Below are 25,014 nucleotides of genomic sequence, written 5' to 3' on the forward strand. Positions count from 1 at the left end.
TGCAAGACTGTCCCTCAAAAGGGATGTTATCGTGGGGAAGGTAAGAAAAGTCACACAGTGCTTTGCAATAGAGGCAAAAACTGAGCCAACTCTGAATGCATGGCTGTAAATTAATGATTCATAAATTAATTCAGTATTTTTGAGATATTTAGGCATCAAGGTAACAGGGATAGTTTCTTCCTCCAGAGAGGTCACAGTGTCCTTGAGGGAGATAAGTAAGGGCAGGTGCTACAGATGCTGTGATGGAATTATACACAAGGTACCGAGGTAACACGGGGGATGGTGTGGTCACTTGTCCTGGTGTGGGGGTGGGGTGGACGGTCAGGAAAGGCTATTTAGATGAAGTGTTGCTGAGCTGAATAGCTCAATAAAAAATACATCTATTTGGCTCTCTCTTTGCCGCATCTACTGCGAGGATGAAGACCATTCTCAGCAATCAGACGGTCGACATCCCGGAGAATATCGACATCACCCTGAAGGGACGCACGGTGATCGTGAAGGGCCCCAGAGGAACCCTGCGAAGGGACTTCAACCACATCACCGTAGAACTCAGTCTTCTTGGAAAGAAAAAGAAGAGGCTCCGAGTTGACAAATGGTGGGGGAACAGAAAAGAGCTGGCTACGGTTCGCACCATCTATAGTCACGTGCAGAACATGATCAAGGGCGTTACACTGGGCTACGGATACAAGATGAGGTCTGTGTATGCTCACTTCCCCATCAACGTTGTTATTCAGGAGAATGGTTCTCTTGTTGAAATCCGAAATTTCTTGGGTGAAAAATATATCTGCAGGGTTCGGATGAGGCCAGGTGTTGCTTGTTCTGTATCTCAAGCCCAAAAAGATGAGTTAATTCTTGAAGGAAATGACATTGAACTTGTATTGAACTCAGCTGCTTTGATTCAGCAAGCCACAACTGTTAAAAACAAGGATATCAGAAAATTTTTGGATGGTATCTATGTTTCTGAAAAAGGAACAGTTCAGCAGGCTGATGAATAAGATCTGAGTTGTCCATCTGCAGAAACAGCGAGAAGCCGGATGATTTTTCAGACTTATTTGTGATATTTTAAAGATGCAATAAAAGCTATACTGAAAAAAACACATCTATTTAAAAGATATGTAATAGAAAAGAATGGTGGTATATCACTTAGGTTTTAATCATCCTCCTGATTTTAAATAAGAAAGATGGTATTCAGTGAAATAGGTGCTTTTTTTTTTTTTTTAAAGGTTTTATTCATTTTATTCGACAGAGAGGAATCACAAGTAGATGGAGAGGCAGGTAGAGAGAGAGAGAGAGGGAAGCAGGCTCCCCGCTGAGCAGAGAGCCCGATGCGGGACTCGATCCCAGGACCCTGAGATCATGACCTGAGCCGAAGGCAGCGGCTTAACCCACTGAGCCACCCTAGGTGCTTTTCAAATCCTGGAAAGGATGGAGAAGCAGGGCTAGGCTGGGACTCTAGGAGGACAGCACAGAACCGATCACAAGAGGAACTGCCACATTCATCCGTGAGAGTCTGGGAATCAAAGAGTCACCACTGATGGGATTTTCGGCTTCAGAGCCACACCTCAACTGCTAGACTCCCAGCAGTAAACAGGTGCCTCATACTTCACGCACCTCTTTCTGTAGGTTATTCAGTTTTAATTCATGTCTTGGGGGAGTGCATCTGATTGGTGGAAACTAAATACATCCTAAATTGCTAGGGAATCTGGGAGTTTGTAGATTTTTAGGTCCTCAAGAAGGACCTAAAGCACAGGAAGACTCACCAGATGGTGGATGAAACAGATTGTGGGCACACCTGGTTGCCAAATTCTCTGTGAGCTGCACGCTGACCTCTAATGGCAAAGCTCTGGTACCCTGATGAGGATGTCTGTCTAACCAGACTGGCAAATTAAAGGCCAGAAAGTTGTCCCATACCAATCAAACACATGGAAAAGTTTCAAGACTGCAGTTTATAATTAACACACACACAGACACACGAACCCTTAGCCAGTTACCTGCTGTTCTCAAGGCTATGGTGCTCATGTCTTTTTTTTTTTTTTTTTGCATATTTATTTTTTATTGAGATATAGTTGACTATAACATCATATTAGTTTCAGGTATATGACATAGTGTTTTGATATTTGTATATATTGCAAAATGATCATCACAACAAGTCTAATTAATATCTGTTACCACAGTTACAATTTTTTTTTCTTGTGCTGAGAACTTTTAGGATCTCCTCTCTTAGCGACTATAAAATGTACAATGCAATATTGTTAACCAGAGAAGTCCTATAACCTAGGACTCATTTATTTAATAACTGGAAGTTTGTACCTTTTGACCCCTTCACCCTTTTTGCCCCGCCCCCACCCCCCACCCCCTATCTCTGGCAGCCATGAATTTGTTCTCTGCATCTATGAGTTTGGGCTTTTGTTTTTAAAAATATGGAATGCTTCATGAATTTGCACATCATCCTTATGCAGGCACCATGCTAATCTCAGTATCATTCTAGTTTTAGTACCGGTGCTGTGATTGAACACTCATTTCTTTTCAAATAATGAGAAAGTCATACACCACATCTGACTTTCAAAACACCTCAGAATGAAATCATTTTTGGGAGAGTGTGTTTCCCAAGTCAGACGCCCACAGACCCCAGCACTCAGACTTTCTGTCCTACTTTGGAGAAGACAAGGGTACCTACAAACCCACTGGGTCATGCCCATGTTGTCCATTTCACTTGCTAATTGAGAAGCAGCTAAAAATCTATTCCCGTGGGGTAAAGCACCACAGAAGCCTGTCCAAGGTGAAGAGGAATGGCCTGAGCTTTGGAAGTGAACAGAACACAGGAGAATTAATGAATCAAAGACAATGCTCTCAGATATCTTAGATATTAACAGTTTTAATCTTCTTATTTTCTAGATGTTGGGATGTGAGCATGAAGGATGAAAGTGACTTTCCCAGCTTACTGCTCCTAGAAATCATGTCTCCATGTCTCTGAATCTCAGTCCCATGATGCGTCTTCCAGAAAAGCATGGTAGAATCTCTGATGCCCTGTCCACTCTCCGTTGCCTGTTGCAGTAATCCATAATTCCTCCCATCTTTCATACCCCCACAGGTTCCTCAGACATCCTGCTTTCCTCTGTCTGCCCTATCCCCATGTCCTGATGGGGATTGGTTTTTCTAGTGTCTTTCTGACTCACCATTTTTTTTTTTTTTAAAGATTTTATATATCTGAGAGAGAAAGAGAAAAAGAGAGAGCACAAGCAGGGGGAGGAGCAAAAGGAGAGGGAAAAGCAGGCTCCCCGCTGAGCCGGGAGCCCAGTTGGGATCTCCATCCCAGGATCCCGGGATCATGACCTGAAGTGAAGGCAGACACTTAACTGACTGAGCCACCCAGGTGCCCCTCACCTTTTCTTCACTATCCTCTTTCCTCTCCTTCTAGACACTGCTATACTGTAAAAGGATGAAATAAACATGAGAGTCTTTTGGGGATTTTCTTCTGGGTGTTATTGCAGAGTATGCCTGTCCCTTTGGCTCTTTATTTTTGGAATAAAGAGGAACAGGATCAACAACATCCACTCTGCAGCAAGTAAAAGTTACAAATTCTCAAAATTTTTCGATGAACGATGGCAGTTTAAAAATACCCTTGCTAAAATTGGGTTAAATATATCAAAGTATATGATCTTTTAATATGCAGTAATAATAGCTGCCCACTTCCTTCAGATGGATATTTTATAGTTCCCATTTGTATTTTTTTATTATCTGTAAGTCTTAGGGAACATTGGGCTTACAGATATAGAATCAAGTAAGGCATTAATAAATGACTAGCAGCAATATATGTTTCAAAAAAGTTTTTAGGGGCGCCTGGGTGGCTCAGTGGGTTAAGCCGCTGCCTTCGGCTCAGGTCATGATCTCAGGGTCCTGGGATCAAGTCCCGCATTGGGCTCTCTGCTCAGCAGGGAGCCTGTTTCCTCCTCTCTCTCTGCCTGCCTGTCTGCCTACTTGTGATCTCTCTCTGTCAAATAAATAAAATCTTAAAAAAAATTTTTTAATAAGAATATACATTTATCAGTAACATTAAAAAATTCTGAAAACCAGAAAAAAATTATCTCCAAAGAAAGTCCTGTTTAATTCCACAGATATTTATGGAGTACCACCACTGCTAAAGGAACAGTGAAGTATACAAATGGTAGAAAAAGGGTAGAACACAATCCCTTTATATAAAGAACATACAATTTTTATGAGCAGCAAGACACTCTTCCTAGATGTAATTTATCTCCTGATAAATTACAGGTGAGTCTAATAAATGTTAGCTGTGGCACTAGATGCTGGGAATTCAAGGATAAATTGCATATTCTCCACTCCCAAGGCACTCACAACGACTGAAATTTTTTCCATTCAGATGAAGACATAAAAGAAATTTATAAACTACCAGTGGGTTTCAAAACAATAAAACAGCCAACTCAGTGCAAGCCCCTATTAAAATTCTGGAAACACGTGATTGAACAGATAATTTATAGGCATTTTGGAAAGCCTGGTGATTAACTAAGAAGAGCCCATATGAAGTGACCCAAGATAAATCATGCCAAACGCACTTTATTTTTAAGATTTATTTATTTATTTGATAGACAGAGATCACAAGCAGGCAGAGAGGCAGGCAGAGAGAAAGAAAGGGGCGGGGGGAAGCAGGCTCCCTGCTGAGCAGAGAGCCCATTGTGGGGCTTGATCCCAGGACCCCGTGTCCATGACCTGAGCTGAAGGCAGATGCTTTAACCCACTGAGCCATCCAGGCACCCTGAATTGGTTATTTTTTGATGCAAAATATACCATTTCAAACTTAACGACTTACAATATCTATCATTTTATTTGTCCATGTTTCTGTAGGTCAGCATTTTAGCTAGTTCAGCTGGGTAGTTCTTTTGCTGGAATCACCAATGTGACTGCATCATCTGTTGGATCAGCTGGGGTTGGTCTAGGGAACCTTCTTGATAGCCTATCTCTAGGCGTTATCCTAGCCCCGACTTCATGTGGCAGTCGCTGGGCAGCAAGAGGGGACAGATACCAAAAGAGTAAGTATAAGCTTCTGCTTGCAATATATTTGCTAATGTACCATTGGCCAAAGCAAGTCACATAACCATGGGGGAAAGGGGCCACACAGAGGCATGAATCCACTGGAAGCAGGGTGTTCATAATTGTGACAGTGTACCACCAGTGGCATTTACTGAGCATATTTCTAGCTGGCTGGACAACAATTCCCATGTAGGAGGACTATAGATGTTCACTTATATTTTGTTCTGGATATTGGCTAATGATTTGGACAAAGGAAATGAAATATGATTGTAATTTTGATCATGTCATAAAACAGTGGTGAATAAAGTCCTGAAGATGACTGTGGCATTTTGGATCACTTGGCCCAAACCAATTAAAAAAAACCCAATATATCAGTGTTAGATGAAAAGTCCTACAGGGGCATCTGGGTGGCTCATTTGTTTAAGTGTCTGACTCTTGATTTCAGCTCAGGTCATTATCTCAGGGTGGTGAGATTGAGCCCCATGTTGGACTGCTGAGCTGGGTGTGAAGCCTGCTTATGATTCTCTCTCTCCCTCTGCTCTTCCACCCCTACCCCTACTTACATGTGCATGCTCTCTCTCTCTCAAAAAAAATGTCCTACATACATATTAGTAAAATAAATTGTGATCAGGCAAAATTGAAAGTCAAATGAAATGATATGGGGATTTTATTTGATACCAATTTTATGAGAGGCTAAAATGATCAAGGTGAATTGATAGAAACGTAGTTCATAGGTCATGAAAAGTAACAGTTCCCCAGAACAAGATATTCCCACCGCACTGTGTTTATTTCTGGTTGAAAATTTGTAGAAGGATATGGACTAGGGAAAATTTAGAAGGTGACTGGTGTGCGAGCATTTAAATATGATCTCTTGGAGAGAAAACTGATGGAATATTTGCTCTAGAGAAAAGAAGACTAAAGACTTAAAGAAGACACAAAATCTCTCCTAGTACTTGGAAGAACTATCAAGGGGAAGAAATATCCAGAGGGCCAAAATAGGATCAGTGGGAGGAAGTTGCTTGTGGATGGATTTTAGCTCAAACAAGTATGTGGTATTTTGACAACCAGAGTTATCCAACAAGGAATGTGGTGTCTTACAAGTGAGTGATCTTTCTCCTTGGAAGCTCAAGAAGAGTCTGGAACACTGAGGTGCTGTAGAAGGGATTCTTGGGGAGTCAAGATTCAACACTTCCTTTCCTATATTTTCACTTGTTAAATTAAATAACATTTTCCTCCATTACTATTACCCTTTTTATTGCTAGGGTGCTCCTTAAAAGTCACAAACACTGATTTTGAATCCTGCTACACTACTGAATGGCTGTATGAGTTCTAGTAGATTGGGTGTGGAGTCTTTTGGGTTTCCCATATAAAAGTATCATGCCATCTGTGAAGAGCAAAAGTTTGACTTTTATGCCAATTTGAATACCTTGTATTTCTTTTTGTTGTCTGGTTGGTGTTGCTAGGACTTCTAAGTACTATGTTGAGTACTAGACTAGGATTAGGGCTTCTAGTACTATGTTCTTAGTGGTGAGAGTGGACATCCTTGTCATGTTCCTGATCTCAGACACCCTTCAAATTGAGAATGATATTCACTGTGGGTTTTTCATAGATAGATTTTATGAAGTTGAGGAATGTTCCCTCTATCTCTATACTTTGGAGAGTTTTGATCAGGAATGGATGCTATATTTTGTCAAATTATTTTCCTGCATCAATGAAGAGGACCATGTGGTTATTCTCTATTCTCTTGTTAATTTGTTCTCTCAAATTGATTGATTTGTGAATGTTGAACAACATTTGCATCCCAGGGATAAATCCTACCTGGTTGTGGTGGATAATCTTTTTAATGTACTGTGGGATCCTATTAGCTAGGATCTTGTTGAGAAACTTGGCACCCATTTTCATCAAGTATATTGGTCTGAAATTCTCTTTTTTGATAAGGCAAAGGAAAAAAAAGTGAAAATGAATTTTTGGGACTTCATCAAGATAAAAGGCTTCTGCACAGCAAAGGAAACAGTCAACAAAACAAATAGGCAACCCATGGAATGGGAGAAGATTTTAGCAAATGACCCTACAAACAAAGGTCAATAAAGATCAATAAAGAACTCTTCAAACTCAACACCCAAAAAACAGATAATCATGTCAAAAAATAGGCAGAAGACATGAACAGACACTTCTCCAAAGAAGACCTACAGATGACTAACAGACCATCATCACTAGCCATCAGGGAAATTAAAATCAAAACCACATTGAGATATCACCTTACACCAGTTAGAATGGCCAAAATCAACAGGAGAGGAAACAAGTGTTGGAGAGGATGTGAAGGAAGGGGAACCCTCTTACACTGTTGGTGGGAATGCAAGTTGGTGCAGTCACTTTGGAAAACAGTGTGGAGATCCCTCAAAAAATTAAAAATTAAAGTTTAAATACCCAGTAGTGCAATTGCAATTGCACTACTGGGTATTTTCCCCAAAGATACAGATGTAGTGAAAAGAAGGGCCACAGGTGCCCCAATGTTCATAGCAGCAATGGCTACAATCACCAAGCTGCGGAAAGAGCCAAGAGGCCCTTCAACAGATGAATGGATAAAGAAGATGTGGTCCATATACACAATGGGATATTATGCAGCCATCAGAAAGGACAATTACCCAACTTTCGTATCAACATGGATGGGACTGGATGAGATTATGTTGAGTGAAATAAGTCAAGCAGAGAAAGTCAATTATTCCATGGTTTCACTTGCTTGTGGAGCATAAGGAATAACATGGAGGACATTAGGAGAAGGAAAGGAAAAGTGAGCTGGGATAAATTGGAAGGGGAGATGAAGCACGAGAGACTGGACTGTGAGAAACAAATGGAGGGTTTTGAAGGAGGGCGATGGGGGGATGGGAGGGCATGGTGGTGGGGATGGAGCAGGGCACATATTGCATGGAACACTGGGTGTGGCATATAAACAATGCAACTTAGAACACTGAAAAAAAGATAAAAGTAAATAAAGATGTGGAAAGAAAAGAAGGAAAAAGAAAAAGAAACGTCATGAACATAATCATGAGTTTTCATTTTGGTTAACAAAACAAAAATATGTAAAAAAAAAAAAAGAAGAAAAGAAAAATGTCCCCCTTCCTTTGGCCAACTGAAAAGCCTCCTCTCTCTCTCTTTCTCTTGCCATTCAGAGCCTCCTCAGACAATATTATTGTGTGAAGATAAGTTAGTATTTAGATATTTATTTATTTATTATTTATTTAATTTATTTATTCTTTATTTTTTAGAAAGGAAGAGAGAGAGGGAGGGGAGGGGCAGAGAGAAAGGGAGAGAGAGAATCTTAAGCAGGTTCCATGTTGCAGGCTCAGTCTCATGACCCTGAAACTATGACCTGAGCCAAAATCAAGAGTCAGATGCTTAACTGATTGAGCCACCCAGGTACCTCTAGATTTTTAAATACTTGTGCTGTCATCCTGGATATATCTTTTTTAGTCATTTTTATTTCCTTTTCTAAAAGATGAAGACAATGGTCCTTACTGTGGGCTAAGTGAGATAACTCGCAGGACGTGCCTAGCAGATAGCAGGTGTCCAATAAGTGTTGATGCTTGTCCATCCATGCCCAGGACATCAGGCTACCCTCCATGATACAGCTTTATTTCCATTACACAGTAGCATTCATCTCTTCCAGTGATCCTAGAATAGTGAGCCATGCTTCAATTTTCTGGGGACATTCCTGGCTCACATTGTCTCAGCATAGTTGTTAATAGCATCCCACTCATTCTCTAATATCCAATTTCAACATGTCATGGGATCATCCTACCTAGAACTTCCTCAGTGCCTTCCTTAGGGCATCTTTCAGTTCCTTGTTCCTTATACTGTAGATCAAGGGGTTTAGAATGGGAGTGATGAAGGTGTAGACCACGGACACCATTCGGCCCATCTCAGGAGAGTAGCTGGAACTGGGGGACAAGTATATAAAGCTGGTGCAGCCATACTGCAAGAGGACCACTAAGATATGAGAGGAGCAGGTGGAGAAGGCTCGGTGGCGCCCTTCCGCTGACCGGATCCGTAGAATGGCTGCCACAATGAAGACATAGGAGATGGAGATTAATGACAGGGGGATGCTTAGGACAATGAAGCTGATGATATACAGGGCAGTCTCATGAATGTGTGTGTCTGCACAGGCCAGGCGCATGACTGCAGGCATGTCACAGTAGAAGTGGTAGATCTCATTGTTGTTGCAGAATGGGAGATGGAAGATTAAAATAGTCAGTGGCAGTGAAAGCAGGAACCCTAGCACCAGGGATCCTACTATCAGCTCGACACACAAGGGCCAGCTCATGATGCAGGTGTATCTTAAAGGGTAACAGATTGCCACGAACCGGTCATAAGCCATGACTGCAAGCAGGACACAATCAGCTCCACCCAAGAAGACAAAGAAAAACATTTGGGTCCCACATCCAGGGATGGAAACAGGAGTTTTGCCCATTGAAAGGAGGTTTGCCAAGGCCAGGGGGGCAATAGCAGATGTATAGAAGATTTCCAGAACTGCCAGGTTAGCCAGGAAGAAGTACATGGGGATGTGGAGGGAGTGGTTGATCTGGACAAGGACCGCAACAGTGGTGTTTCCACTGAGGCTGGTAAGATACATCACCAGGAAGGCCACAAAAATTCCCATCTGGATCTTAGGGTCAGTGGAGAATGGACGAAAGAAGAACTGTATCTTTGAAGTTTTATTTATTTCTTCCATGGGTAGTGTATTTGATCTGGGAAAAGGAAAACTGGCATGCATCTCTAGACTGCTTTCATGCCATATGATTCATTTGCACTCCCTTGTTCATTGTTAGAGCACTTTCTGAGGTACCTCAGCGATTATGTGCACACACTTTCATGTTGGTGCAGATCATGGAATGTTATAATGCATGTGTTTGGCACTCCTCACCTTTCCAACTCTACCCTCAAATACAAAGGTTGAGAAATCCTCAGCAGTGAGTATTTGAAGGTTCTTGGAAAATCATTTCATATAAAAGAAACTGGAGATGTATAACTAAAAGGAAGATCTGCATGAATTTTGGGGGGTAAAAATATTTCCATGAAATTCCTTACTTGTGGTTGCTCACGAGGTCCTTAGGAATATAAATTGTCTCTAATGCTGATTAATTAGTACTTAAGTAGAAAAGTTTTAGATGTACTGATTTAGACCAGGGATTGGCTATTACCCAATGAAAAATAATTTTCCAAACTCCCCAAATATACAACTCTGATTTGGAACAGCTCCTTCCTTATTGTTCCAAAGAAAATCAAAGTAGTAGTCAACATTTTCTAAGATAAGTATGGCTCAGAGAAAACTCCCAGGGGATAGATAGTCTTTGGAAAGGTGGTTTATCATCTCCTGAGACTGGTTACCATCATGCAAAGAAGAACATGGCTCCATGAGTTCTTTGTCCTTCATGTAATTCCCGTCCAAGCTGACTAGCAGCCCACAGAAGGTTATAGAGGCCCAGAGAATCAGAGCACTGCCAAGTGATCAGGTCTATCTCTTCTGAAAAGGTTGTGGGGTTTGTCCAAGGTCTCACAAGTGGTCCTTTTTAAATTCATCATTTAAATATACAAGGTACTGTAGAGGATGTGTAGATGATTGAGATGCCATCTGTGGAGTCACAGGGACAAGACTGTTGGCTAGATTTTTCCTTATTCTTGTTCTGTTTAAAACACTTGTTCCTCCCTTGTCAGTTTTACTCAATTTGATTTAATTTAATTTGTAGACAGCACTTATAACACGGGGATAAAATGTGGTTAAAAAGTGGTCTTTTAACTAAGTCAGTAAACTGACTCTTTGGTTATATTACTAAACAATCTTAGGACAATGCATATATTAAAAAAGCATATAATTTGGGGGAGATAATCCTCCCAGGAAAGATGGTAGAAAGTAGGCTATGTTGGGATAAATGATGTGTACTCAAATTCCATCTTTGCTACTTACTAGTTTTGTGATTTGCTAAGTCACTTGCCCTCTCTAAGACCCCATTTGTTCAGAATAGCACCTCACTTCTTCACAAGGTTGCTGTGAGGTGAAAATGAAATTATGTCTGTACAAGAACCTACTGGAATGTCTCGCACATATTAAAGGGTCAATAAAATATATTGATTCATTGATTCCTTTCATTATCTATCCTTTTAAAAAATATTTTATTTACTCATTTGACAGATAAAGATCACAAGTAGGCAGAGAGGCAGGTAGAGAGAGAGGGAAGCAGGCTCCCTGTTGAGCAGAGAGCCCGACATGGGACTCGATCCCAGGACCCTGAGACCACGACCTGAGCCAAAGGCAGAGGCTTAACCACCGAGCCACCCAGGTGCCCTTCATTATCTATCTTGAGACTGAAAATGATTTAAATTGCTGAATGGGTAGAATGCCTGGCAGGTCTATCTGATGTTTTCTGGGAAAGATTTTATGTCACATCTGGTTCCACTTCTAGTTTCCTGTGTCACCTCGTATTGCAGAAATCCTTCTTTAAATAGAATGAAGAATGACCACTGTTTCATAAGTTAGTTGTTACAGCTAAAAGAGAGCTTATATGAAATGTCTTGGTTTTTGGTTTATCTGGTCTAATTGACTTACATGGCATTGTACTGAATATAGCACAAAGTTAGACTCACCCGAAGAGGAAGGTGAAATCTTAACTCGGAAGTGTCGATTGTGGGAGAAACAGAGAAGAACAATGTTATAACCATCATTCACAGGACAACAGTCATGTCTGAAGCACAAGTATTTGTGGCTTTTGGAGATGCTCATATCAGCTGTAAGGTCTATTCATACCTAGTCAAACAAAATGTTCCAACATCAGATGTATCCAAACAAAAGGTATATTCATCCTTACAAGACATTGTTGAATAACATTTTCTATATGCTTGAATATATATGAATTTCATATAAGAATTATGAATTTATAAATATCATTCATAAAATGAAATTCAAATTTTGGATGCCTCTATATATCTGAAGAGATTAGATGTCTGACGAGATCCTTACTTTCTGGAAGAGACTTCCGTGAGAATTTCCTGGCAGTAGCATCTGGTAAGAAGGAGCCCAATGTGATATCGATTTATTGCTAACACATTGAGTCATATGGAATTTGTTTCTGAAACCACTAATGGTAGCATACAGGCAATTTCACAAACATATTTTGAATATGTCAAATGAGATATTCAGGCATGCGACAAAAAGTTATTCTCCTTCTGAATACCAGTGGGTGACATTTATTGGGCCCTGATACGCTGTGCTAATCATTTTAAAGGCATCATTTCACCTCAGTGGTCTTTTTCAACAGGTCAGAAGACAATATTCAACAGGGACCTTTGTTGTCTATATTTTTTCAGATGGAGAAATTCAGGCTTCTGGGTTTGACTGATTTTCCCAGCTGTTAAATGGCAAGGTAGAATTTAATTTCTATGTCAGTTTAGAAGCAAGTGTAAGCTTCTACCATTCAAATAAACTGTACCATCACTGAGCAATGCACTATCTGTGAAGCTGAATGGTAAGTGTCCTAGAGAGAAAGCCTTTTTAGTTCCTTTTTTTAAAACTTTTAAAATTCTAATTGATCCTTATTAACAAAACTATTTCATTGGAAAATGATGTGCCACAAACCTTTCTCAGTTCATTGCAAGGTCAATGCTCAGTCCCTTAATTTGTGATCTCTCACTTTCCTTTTTGCTCCTTCTTGTCTACCCCCTCACCAACTACCCATTTAATCAACAATATTCACTTTAATAAATCCTTTAAAAATATTTGTTAAGGCTCTACTCTATGCAAGACATATCTCAAGTGTCTAGGAAAAGAAGGAAAAGTGTACAGAATGAGAGAAGCCAATGTTCAAAGAGCTGAAAATTGAGAGCAATAAAAATAGTAAAAGTCAAATTCATTTAAGTACCTTATGTTAAATTCAGTTAAGTACCTTATGGTAAAGGACAGCATGCCCGGGGAGTACAGGCATATCGCTCTTTTTTGCAATAGTGTTTTTTGAAAAATTGCATGTAATTAGAATTATTTTTGAACATATAAGGGAGATTCTTGATGTGAAGGAAGCTTCTAGTCATTCCTTTTGTAATAGATGTTTCCTAGTTTTTTAGCTTCTGTAAGTTTGATGTTTGGAATGATGGATTTTTTTAAACTAGGGAAAGCCTTCGAAGTACTGACATCTGTATGTTTCAGTGCTACTTAGCAATGAACTCTTAATCTGCTGGAGAGTATGATTCCTCAACCATTTTGGCCCAAACCTCCTTCTTGCCATTCACCAATCTGAAGAGCATGAATTTTGCGGCATGAGCTCTTGAGTTCCCCTTAAACCATCTGGTATAAAACATTAGTTCTGAGTAGGAACTGAACTTTGACTCTGTCTGTGAAACGTCCATCCGTAGTTTCTCTTCCCTGGCCAGTGCCTACCATAAAGCTTGACCTAATGACAAACTAGGGATTTTCCTAATCTCAAATCTGGAGTCTGGGTGGAAATTCTTACCTTATACTGGGCTTGTGTGGACTGCAGGTATTTGCAGATATACTTGGATCCTTTGCTGAACACTGAGTACCCTGGAGTCTGCCCCTAGGTCCTTTTGTCCTCAGAAGATCCCTGGGCAGGGATGCTCACTACTTCTAGATTTCACATATCTCGTTGATGCAGGGCACTATGTGAAAACGCGTCTCAAACTCAACCGATTCCTATCTAATCAACTCTTAGCTTGAAGAAGGCATGTTCCATCCTGCCTTTTTCTTCTTTGTATAAGGTAACATCCAGGCTTTACTACTACATCCCCGTAGCCTAAAACCTATCTTTGAAGTTCCCCTGACATTCAGACTCGAAATTATCATCAAATAAGGACATTCGTAACTAATCTGGCTAAAGGGACATTCTTGGTCTCCTGAGATGACAGAGGTCCGCCTGGGAAGCATAAAGCGACAAGATTAAATACAGTGTTTCTTAAGAATTAAAATTGCATCAGGATTATCCCATTGGTACATCTTCCCTGGGGATTGTCTTTCAGTAACTTGTTGGTAAATTCAGTGATGTGGTGAGTTGGGGGAAAGAAAAAATTATTATTTTCACTTGACTCACCTTGAAATCATGTTTTTTAAAAAGTTAATTCCTACATGCAGCGTTCTTTTTCTCTGTCTCCTTCTCCTCACCTTTCTCCTCCTCCTTCTTTTTTTCTTTTTTAGCAGGGAGGACATACTCTGCAATATCTCTTGCTATCTTTACTTCTGGAAAATTAATTCCTCCTAATTTTACTTTATATTTCTGATATTCCTTCTTGGTCTACTTTGCTGGTTTCTTCTTTTCCCCTAACTTCCACTCAAGCTGGGTCTCGCTCCTAGGTCCTCTTTTCTTTTTACATTTTTTTCCTCCAGATGATTCAATTTAGTTGTTTGGCTGAATTATCAGCAACAGGCTGATAATTCTCAAATGCGTTATTTCCAGCTAAACTTGTCCTTGAACTTCAGACTTGTATATTCACTATTTGACATTTCTGTTAGATCACTAATAAGTGTCTTCTGTTCCACACATCCAACATGACACTCTTCACTCACTATCTACTTGGGTGTTCTGTATTGAACTGTCTAAATCCTGACCGTAGTCTCTCAGTAATATTTGTTGAGATTAATGAAGACTGATGCTTCATTCAATATCATCCAAAGACATGGTTTTCTTTTAGTGTTCCCTGGAGAAATGAAGGACCGTCTAGAGCTTTTTCTTTTTAGAAAGGTCATACACAAAATTACGGAATGAAAAGGGATGTTATTTATTTATTTATTTATTTTACACAATAAAACTTTGAAAAGGGATTTTAGAGGTCATCTAAGTGTTACCATCTCTTCTAAGTATGTCACATGTATCACTTAATCTGCATAATTACATTGTGAAGGAGGTGCTACTATTATTCTCATCTTTCAGAGAAGGAAACTGAGGACCAACATGTCAAGTAGCTCACCCTAGGGGATGTAACTAGCAAGTGATGGCACCAAAATTCAAACCTATGCTGTCCCTAAAGCAGGAATCAGCAAACTGCGGGTACATGTCACATCTCTGGGCTGTTTAAAAAATTTTTTTTTTAATTTTTATGTATTTATTTGACAGACAGAGATCACAAGTATGCAGGGAGGCAGGCAGAGAGAGAGGAGGAAACAGGCTTTCCGCGGAGCAGAGAGCCCGATGCGGGGCTCGATCCCAGGACTCTGGGATCATGACCTGAGCTGAAGGCAGAGGCTTCAACCCACTGAGCCACCCAGGCACCCCTGGGCTGTTTGTTTTTTGTAAAGAATGTTTTATTGGAATACAGCTGTGCTTATTCATTCCCGTTGTCTACGACTGCAGCAAAGATGAGCAGCTGTGACAGAGGCTGTACGGACCACAGAGCCTAAAACACATGCTTTCTGGGACTTCACAGAGAAAACTTGCTGACTCCTGTGGAGCCTAACTTCATGTAAAAACGACTCTATTAAGATCTCACAGCAGGCATCATTAAAATGGTAGAATAATTAAACCACATTCACAAAATACCAGGTGCTAGACAGGACGCTTGCCATCATCGTGATTAATCAACACTTTTTGGAGGTTCTAAATAATGCAGTCAGACAAGAAAATGAAATAATTGGTCTCAGATGATACGATTTTACACTTAGAAAATGTAAGAAATTTTAATTTAAAACTTCTGTCTGTTAAGGGATCTGGGGTGGGACCTGAGATTCTGCACTAGTACCAAGCTCCCAGCTGATACTGATTTTGCTGATACCCATATCACACTTAGAATACCAGTGTATGGGTATTAGAGAGGGCACGGATTGCATGGAGCACTGGGTGTGGTGCAAAAATAATGAATACTGTTATGCTGAAAAAAAAAAAAAAAGAATACCAGTGTATTCTTTGCAAGCATGTAGTCTAGAGGGTGGCTTTGAAGTCCTTCAAATTAGATTCTATTTCTAGGTTTCTCTGTTTTAAGATACCTAATTTTGGTCCCATTATTTACTCTGAAAGCCCCAGTTTCATCATCTGTAAAATAGAGGTAATCATAAGTAATAAGGCACATGACATGCTTAGCAGAGAATGTGCCCATAGTAAGTATCCAATAACTGTCATCTCTATTAATACCTTTTAGAGGTCAAATTTCCTTTGACAACCTGGGAAATGCAGAGGGCAATAGGAAATATCCAAACTACTTTTTTTTTTTTTTAAATAAAGCCAGTTAGATACAGTAACCTGTTGGAGAGGAGAACTATGCATCTTTGTCTCACATCTAGCAAGATCTCTATAAAATTGATATTTGAGGGGGAGCAGGAAGGGCAGAAGGAAATGGGTGAGTTTGATTCTGGGACCACCGGTCATCTCATGGCATCTGAGCTTACTGACCATCTTTCTGACTTCTCTTCCTTTCTAGTATGTTCTCTGCATCATAGTTGAGTGACCTAGTTGCAATACAAGGGCTAGCATATCCCTCTCCTTAAAAACCTCTAGCGGTTTTCTGTAACACTTACAATGGAATCCAGACTTCTTACTGTGGCCCTCATATTTCTGCATGATTTCAGCTACCTTCCTCTGGCTTCCTCCTCCCTTTTTCCCCATCGCTGACCCCTTTGCATCCATCCACCCACATCGTTGTTTCTGTGCTTCACTAAACCAGTCAAATATTCACTGCCTCAGGACCCTTGCACGTACTAATACTTCTCCCTGAATACTTTCCCCCTTCTGTTTATTTTTACACATTCAGGAACCTTGTAAAAATTATATTATTTTACTTTTTATTGAGATAAGAATACTTAATATGAAATGCACCTTTTAGAATATTTTTGTCATTTTATTTTATTATTCATAAATTTTTAAATTTTAATTCATGTTAATTAGCATCCTATGTATTATCAGTTTCAGGGATAGAATTTAGTGGTTCATCAGTTGCATATAACAGCCAGTGTTCATTACATGAAGAGCCCTCCTTAAGGCCCAACACCCAGTTACCCCATCCTCCAACCACCCCCTCCTGCAACCCTCAGTTTTTCATATAGTTAAGAGTCTGTTATGGTTCTCCCCTCTCTGTTTGTATCTTATTTTATTTTTCCATCCCTTCCCCTTGGTTCACCTGTTTTGATTTTAAAAAGTTTTCTATTGAAGTTGATATCATATTATATTAGTTTCAGGTGTGCCACATAGTCATTCGACAATTATACACATTACAAAAGGCTCACCGCAAGTGCAATTACCATTTGTCACCATACAATATTGTTACAGTGTTACTGACGACAATCCTTAGGCTGTACTTTAATCCCTGTGACTTAATGATTTTATAACTGGAAGTTTGTACCTTAAATCCCCTTTATCTATGTACAAAATAGGCTTGTTAGGTATAGGCAAGTTGTACAGCAGATTTCTAGAATATAGTCACCTTGCACCTGTTCTTTCTGTTTATACTTTCGGCCTCCATTCAAGTCATTTTCCCAGAGGGGTCTTCCTCGAGGAAATTGCCCACCCCACCCCATGACTCTGCTATATCTTCCATATGCACTTATCATTACCTACAATTATATATTATATACCTGTGTATACACACACACACACACACACACACACATTTTCTTATTTCCTGTCTGTTCTTTCTTGTGAGGATGTAAGCTTCACCACGTGGAAGGCTTTTTCTCTCCTGTTCATGGCTCCACCCCCACTTTCCACATCAGGGTCAGAGGACACAGTAGGTGCTCAATAAATAATGTCAGGTACATGGGCTCAGTGAGGGGTCTTGTGAAGGAGAGACAGGACGTGGTTAACCTCAGGCTCTGGCATCCCTCGGGAGAAGTTTTAGGAGACTGGCAGCTCAGCCTCCCTGGCCCCCAAATGATATGGAATGTTGCCAAGCTCTGAAGGAAATAATGTTTAAAGAGCCCTCTGCTAACTTACACTCCCAGTGATTCTGAACCAGCCTGAGGTAGGTTTTGGCATTTGTTTAGAAAAGGACTCTCTGGTGATGGGTTCCCTCATTTTTATTTAAAAAATACTTTAGGGGCGCCTGGGTGGCTCAGATGATTGAGCATCTGCCTTCGGTTCAGGTCATGACTTCAGGGTCCTGGATTGAGCCCCCTCAATTTGCGAGGCGCCTGGGTGACTCAGTGGGTTAAGCCTCTGCCTTCAGCTCAGGTCATGGTCTCAGGGTCCTGGGATCGAGCCCCGCATTGGGCTCTCTGCTCAGCATGGAGCCTGCTTCCTCCTCTCTCTCTCTCTCTGCCTGCCTCTCTGCCTACTTGTGATGTCTGTCAAATACATAAATAAATCTTTAAAAAAATTTGCAAAAACACATGCAAACATACTCATTTCTGTCAATAGATGTTTAAAACTGTTTATGGTCTCTCAGGACATTGGTCCAGTTATAAAACTTCACAGCCCTATGATCGTGGTGGGAAGGGTACTTGGCCTTGTTTGTTCATACTTAAACTGACCGACCGTCCTCCATTTATACTTCCTGTTTTTTTTCCAATACTGTCTTCTCTACTTTTTTCTTTGCAAAAGCCTTCTAAACCACTGAATTCATACGCCATAACATTTAATTACTCTTTAACTGTTGGACATTTTAGTTCCTTGTGAGTTGTGTGATTTGCTTCTTTCTTCTAGATACAGGAACTATATTTGTAGAAATAGCTTTATGTGAATAATTCCTTCTTCCTTTGGCTTGCTTCTTCGGAATTAACTCCCAGCATTGGGACTAGTAAGTACCTGATTTTTTTTTTTTTTTTTTTAAGATTCCCAACTAACAGGTGATGCACGGTCTCCTAGAGATGGAATACAGCAAATCCTTATTCTGCTGCAAGTCCACAGGTTTAATGCTTCACCACAAAGGTGACAAATGTGGGGACACACTCCTGACAAGTCACATGGAACAGGGATTACGCGTATGCAATCTTCAGCCTTTTGGCTGGGGTTGAAATCTACTTTGATTTCTTCATCTGTAAAATAAGGTCAATAATAGCACCTGTCTTAAAAAAAAAAAGAGAGAGAGAGAGAGAGAGAAATAATAGCACCTACCTCATAAGTTTATTATGAGAAGTAAATGAGTTAATTGGCAGAAAGTGCTTAGCATAACACTCGACATCCAATAAAAGTTAGTATTTGTTTTTTATTTTATTTTTCTAAAGATTTTATTTAATTGAGAGAGACAGAGAGAGCGAGCCTAGGCAGAGGCAGGAGCAGAGGCAGACTCCTTACTCAGCAGGGAGCCCTAAACAGGGCTTGATCCTAGGACCCTAGGATCATGACCTGAACCGAAGGCAGATGCTTAACTGACTGAGCCACCCAGGTGCCCCAGTCATGCTCATTTCTAATGCAGGAGACATCAGCAGGCACCCCATGATACTGGCTACTATTTTCATCTTACTCCTTTTTTCAGTTTTCCCGGCTGTGATTCAGGATATCTGGCTTTTGTTGGTCTGGCTTACCTACTTTTTAAAAAGTTGAGTTGTGTCTGTCTTTGGCAAATCGTGTGTGAGTGTGCGCGTAAGGACGAAATATAGAAGCTGCCACGTGTGTTGTGTGGCCAAGGGGACAGGCGCGTACACCGATGACTCAAGAATGAACAGTGGAGAGTGAGGGGGTGGGTGGTCTATGCACTGAGTGAGAGGAGCCAGTTTCAAGTTTGCACATCAGCCCTCCCGAGGCTGTGCGTGGTGCTCTGGGTACCTTCCTTCGGTGGGGCTGTTTCCCGGGAATTGCTGATGTGCTGGGCCTGTTCTATGTGGGCATTTAAGGAAAGCAGGCTGGCTGGAGCAACAGACTTCCTTCACGTTCATACTGGGGATGACCGACTCCAAGTGACTTGGAAGAAGGACTGAGTGCATTCGTGCGATGACACTTTTCTTCCCAAAACTGTGGTGGTCCATCGTGATGAGGCAGATACTCTCCCTGAAGAAAGATTCTGTAAAAATCCTTCACTTTGCTCTAGAGATTTGCAAAATATTGTCCTCTGCAGTTTGAAGGCAATACTGCTTGTCTCTTTTTTTATCGTGTTGTAAGCTTGTAATTAAGATGATGAGTTTTGATGTTTATTATAGGATTTTGGAGAATATAAAACAGGAAAGATATCTTTCAGACTCATCACTCAAAGACTGGATTTCTTCTGTGGTGCAGAGATTGTAACTTTTTAAAATTTCGTTTTCTGTGTAGTATTGTATCACCAATATTTTCACGTTAGGACATTGTCCCAAAGTCTCGAAACTTTCACTCCTCCATCAGCGAGCGTGGCAGGGCTCATTTCTCCATATTGTCGACAGTACTGAGGATTATCCTTAAGATCCAAACCCAAAGAAAACATAATATTAAAACCTGGCTCACGTGTTAAAAAACACAAAAAAATTATTTTGCCATTTTTGTCCCACCCCTGTAATTTAGCAGAGCAGTATTTTTGGCTTGGCCTGGCCAAGAAGATCAATACAAGGAGAGCTCCGTAGCTTTGGCCATTGGAATGTAATCGAGAATTCCACAAACACCAGAAAATACTTGTATGCATATGCAAGCCTACCTTGCAGCAAATTCAGACTCACTGCAATTTAAAGGTCATGTTAAGGACCTAGTGACTTGGAGTCAAGATATGAGTGGTGAGATGGAGCCGTGGGGCATGTTCATGGGGTGATTTCCTGAACTTCCATCCCACCCCATGAGTCATGCTCATTATACTTATAAAAATATTTTGTGACTCAGCCTCTCATAATTGTACATGATACTGTAAGAATAAGAGGCTCCTTTGCTTTTTTTTTTCTTCAGCTTTATTGAGGTATAATTGAAAAAACTGAGGTTCTTTTGCTTTTTAAGCTTAGTGTCAAGGTGCAGTAATATGATTTTAAAAGTGTTCAAGAGGGATGGGTTTAGGGGTGCCTGGGTGGCTCAGTCAGTTAAGTGTCTGCCTTTGGCTCAGGTCATGATCTCAGGGTCCTAGGACCGAGCCCCAAGTAGAGCCCCCTGCTTAGCAGGGAGTCGGCTTCTCCCTCTCCTTCTGTCCCTCCTCCCTACTTGTGCTTTCTCTCTCTCTCTCTCTCAATGAAATATCTAAAATCTTAAAAAAAAAAAGGTGGGGGATGGATCTAAAAGTATGAAAAGTTGGGTTGGCCGGAGGGTGAACCCCATAGGAGGGCATTAAACCTTATCCAGGGTAGACCATAAAAACTCAGGTGGACCGATGCAAGAAGACAGAATAAGAGTAGGGTTCACATTTGGTAAACAAAACAAAACAAATTGGATGATGAATGTTGAAGGGAAAAATACAATCACAAAGTCCTAACTGGGGAGGGTAGCTGTGTGAACTAGTTAACTCATCTGGGCTTCCAGGTCCACATCTCTTTCTCTTTCTTTCTTTCTTTCTTTCTTTCTTTCTTTCTTTCTTTCTTTCTTTCTTTCTTTCTTTCTTTCTTTCTTTCTCTCTCTCTCTCTCTCTCTCTCTCTCTCTTTCTTTCTTTCTAAAAGATTTTATTTATTTATTTGGCAGACAGAGATCACAAGTAGGCAGAGAGGCAAGCAGAGAGAGAGGAGGAAGCAGGCTTCCTGCTGAGCAGAGAGTCCAATGTGGGGCTCGATCCCAGGACCCTGAGATCATGACCTGAGCCAAAGGCAGAGGCTTTAGCCCATTGAGCCACCCAGGCACCCTGATCCACATTTCTATTGACCAAAAGTAACACCTGTATTGCCTGCCTTCTAGGTTTGACCTGAGAATCATATACTCTTTGTATAAATATGAAATTTTTAACTCTTTATTTATTTACTTGAGAGAGAGCACAGGCAGGGGGTACAACAGAGGGAAAGGGAGAAGCGGGATCCCCGCTGAGCAGGGAGCCTGACACAGGGCTCCATCCCAGGACCCCACCATCATAACCTGAGCTGAAGGCAGCTGCTTAGCCAACTGAGCCACCCACATGCCCCTAAATATGTATTTTTTTAAAGATTTTATTTATTTATTTGACACAGAGAGAGATCACAAGTAGGCAGAGAGGCAGGCAGAGAGAGAGAGAGAGAGAGAAGGAAGAAGGCTCCCCGCTGAGCAGAGAGCCCGATGCAGGGCTTGATCCCAGGACCCTGGGATCATGACCTGAGCCAAATGCAGAGGCTTAACCCACTGAGCCACCCAGGTGCCCCCCTAAATATGTATTTTTAAGTTGCTGTTGTGGTAACTGGATAATCAGAGTACTAAACAGACATGTGAATGATCAGGAGTGTTCATATGTAGATCAAGGAAGGAATGGAAATAGGAAAACAGGAAACCCCATTGTGAACCTACTGGGTGCACTAGGCTTGGTACTTTCAGACACAGAATCTCATTTAATTGTCACACCTCAGAGGTGGATGTTCTGCTCTCCTCATATTTAGAAGGAGAGTGGTGAAGTCTGTAACTTCTCCAAGGCCACACAGCTAGTAGAGTAAGCCCAAGCCAGGCGAGGTAACATGAACTAGATTCCAAAGGAAGCCTTGAGGATAAGTACTCAACGATTGCAGACAGTGTTTTTAACGTGGCTGGGCAGGTTCCAGGCTCAAGACAAGGACAGTCACTTTTCCCATGACTTCTTTCCTCATACCAGGTAAATGGAAGAGGAAAACCAGACAGGAGTGGTCTACTTCCACTTCCACCCTTTCTCAACGGACCCAGCAGTGGCTCGCCTCATATTTGTGGCCCTCTTGCTGTTGTTCTTAGGAAGTCTTGTTGGAAACATCACCATTGGGCTCACCATCTGGAGAGATCACTCCCTCCATACCCCAATGTATTTCTTCCTTTTTGTTCTGGCCATGCTGGAAATTGGCTACTCTACCAACATTGCTCCCCTGACTCTCGCTAGCGTCCTTTCCATGGGGCAGATGCTTATCTCCCTCCCGGCCTGTGGGACCCAGATGTTCTTCTTCGTCCTTCTTGGAGGGTCTGACTGTGTCTTGCTTGCTGTCATGGCCTACGACAGGTACGTGGCCATCTGTCACCCACTGCATTACAAGCTCATCGTGAATTGGCAGCTCTGTGGGCAGATGACTTTAGGTTCTCTGGGGCTGGGATTCCTGTTGTCACTGCCTTTGACCATTCTGAACTGCCGCCTTCCATTCTGTGGCCGCAATGAGATCTACCACTTCTTCTGTGACATGCCTGCAGTCATGCGCCTGGCCTGTGCAGACACCCATGTATATGAGGCGGTTGTCTATGCCATTGGTGTGGCCGCCGTGGCTGTCCCCTTCCTCCTTATCTGCCTCTCCTACAGCTGCATCGTGGCCACCCTCCTGAGGATGAATTCAGCTAAGGGAAAGCATCGGGCTTTCTCCACCTGTTCCTCCCACCTCATCGTGGTTCTCCTGCAGTATGGGAGCTGCACTCTTATCTACCTTCGCCCCAGGTCCAGCTACTCTCCAGAAGAGGGCCGGGCAGTGTCTGTTGTCTACACCTTTTTTTCACCATTGCTAAACCCCTTGATCTACAGCATAAGGAATCAAGAGGTGACTGACGCAGTAAGAAGACTTTCGGCAAGAATGTGCTGGTTCAGGAAACCAGAAATATTCCTTGCTAGAAAAAATATTGCCCAAACCAGGAGGAGCAGCATGATCTGAAGGACAAGAAGCTCCGAAGCAAAAAGGAAGGAGTGGAGAGATAAACGTGTCCATTGACTATCTTAGTCTGTGAAATGCTTATCACTGCAAATTCCTCTGCTTTTTCATGGATTCCAGTGAGGAAGCCCTGGATTGGCCCTGCCTGCCTAGCCAGCCTCCTCTCTCACCGTACAGCTTAGAATAAGGACTGCACAGGAGTGTCAGTGAGGAAAAGGATGGATGAATGGACACATAGAGACATGATAGCAGTTCATATAATGGATGCTGTCCTGTTACCTAAGAGCCTGCATCCCCGACAGTACGCAGAGCCAATGCGTTCACGTATCCAATCGTCTTTTGACCTTTCTCTTTAGCTGCTCTAGTCCCACTGTCTAATGCCACTGTCTAGTCCCACTTTAAAGTCCCACAAACTTTATTGTTTGTCTGGCCACCCCTTCAACAGTGATCTTTCTCTTTTCACTAAATCACACTTCTTTTTATATAACCAAGTTTCTTTTCTTTTCTTTTTTAAAGATTTTATTTATTTATTTGACAGAGGGAGAGACAGTGAGAGAGAGGAGGGCGCAGGGGGAGTAGGAGAGGGCGAGGGACCCTGGGATCATGACCTGAGCTGAAGGCAGGCACCCCTATAACTAAGTTTTATATGTTTTGGCATTGCCTTTATAATAAGTCTCTAAGGCCCCTTGGAATAGATGAAATGGCTTAGTCTTTTTTCGTATTTTCTGGTAAGTGCTGCATACTTAGCCTTAAGGTCCAACTATAAACTTGAGTCCTAACATTTCCTTTGCGTAAAAGAGAGGATGGTGATATCTACAGGCTTCCTACCTCAAGGGGGTTGGAGGGACAGACAGGTGAGAATATGGATGTGTGAAAATATAATAGGAAAGTACAGAAGAAGCCACGATCGTATGTATGTATGTCCTCTGTCCCTTGCCCTTGAACGGCTTTTACTAACTTGTTCAATTCCTGCCTTCTTGCTGATCCTATCAGCCCTTCCCAAAGCAGTTGAGTCAGTGGTTCCTCATCACAGCAGGTGGGTCCTGTGACTGTCACAGGCGAACCCCAAGCCATAGTGGGCAATGAGCAGGGCCTTGGTGGCAGGGACCAGATGGAGGATTGAGAGTAGGGAAAAGTATTTCCAAGACATCTTCCTTGATAAGAGCAAAAGAAAAGAATCCCATTCTCTCTAGAAGTTTCAAGCGCACTTGGTGATAAAAACCAGCCTCTCGCATATCTGATTGTTTTGCATGTGAGAAAGAAGGGGATATGGAATCCTGATGGTAAGAATTCCTGGGGCATCTGAATATTTTCAGCTGTGCTTGTGTGGAGATTCAACAGATATTTTATTGATAGCAATGGTGTTTGTTAGAATTAATACATTACTTCTCTACTTTTT

At 41.4% G+C, this 25,014-nt stretch overlaps 2 protein-coding genes and 1 pseudogene across 3 annotated transcripts; 2 read left to right on the top strand and 1 right to left on the bottom strand.

Moving 5' to 3' along the window:
- The first annotated feature begins 385 nt into the window (after positions 1–385).
- LOC309873000 (large ribosomal subunit protein uL6 pseudogene) lies at positions 386–1,095 on the top strand (annotated as a pseudogene). Its single transcript has one exon. The product of its transcript is annotated as a large ribosomal subunit protein uL6 pseudogene (transcript).
- Positions 1,096–8,845: 7,750 nt separating this feature from the next.
- Positions 8,846–9,775, bottom strand: LOC309872949 (olfactory receptor 10V1; the record flags this gene model as incomplete). The annotated part of the gene is made up of 1 exon (XM_082747919.1): positions 8,846–9,775. One exon carries the CDS (start codon positions 9,773–9,775, stop codon positions 8,846–8,848), a length of 930 nt encoding a protein of 309 aa, XP_082604045.1.
- A 12,815-nt stretch (positions 9,776–22,590) lies between these two features.
- LOC309840409 (olfactory receptor 10V1-like) lies at positions 22,591–23,618 on the top strand (the record flags this gene model as incomplete). Its single annotated transcript, XM_082682455.1, is given in 2 exon segments — positions 22,591–22,612; positions 22,615–23,618. Coding segments are annotated over 2 exon segments (1,026 nt in total).
- Between the last annotated feature and the right edge of the window lie 1,396 nt (positions 23,619–25,014).

Source organism: Mustela nivalis, assembly GCF_964662115.1.
Source record: "Mustela nivalis genome assembly, chromosome: 9".
Classification (NCBI taxonomy): domain Eukaryota; kingdom Metazoa; phylum Chordata; class Mammalia; order Carnivora; family Mustelidae; genus Mustela; species Mustela nivalis.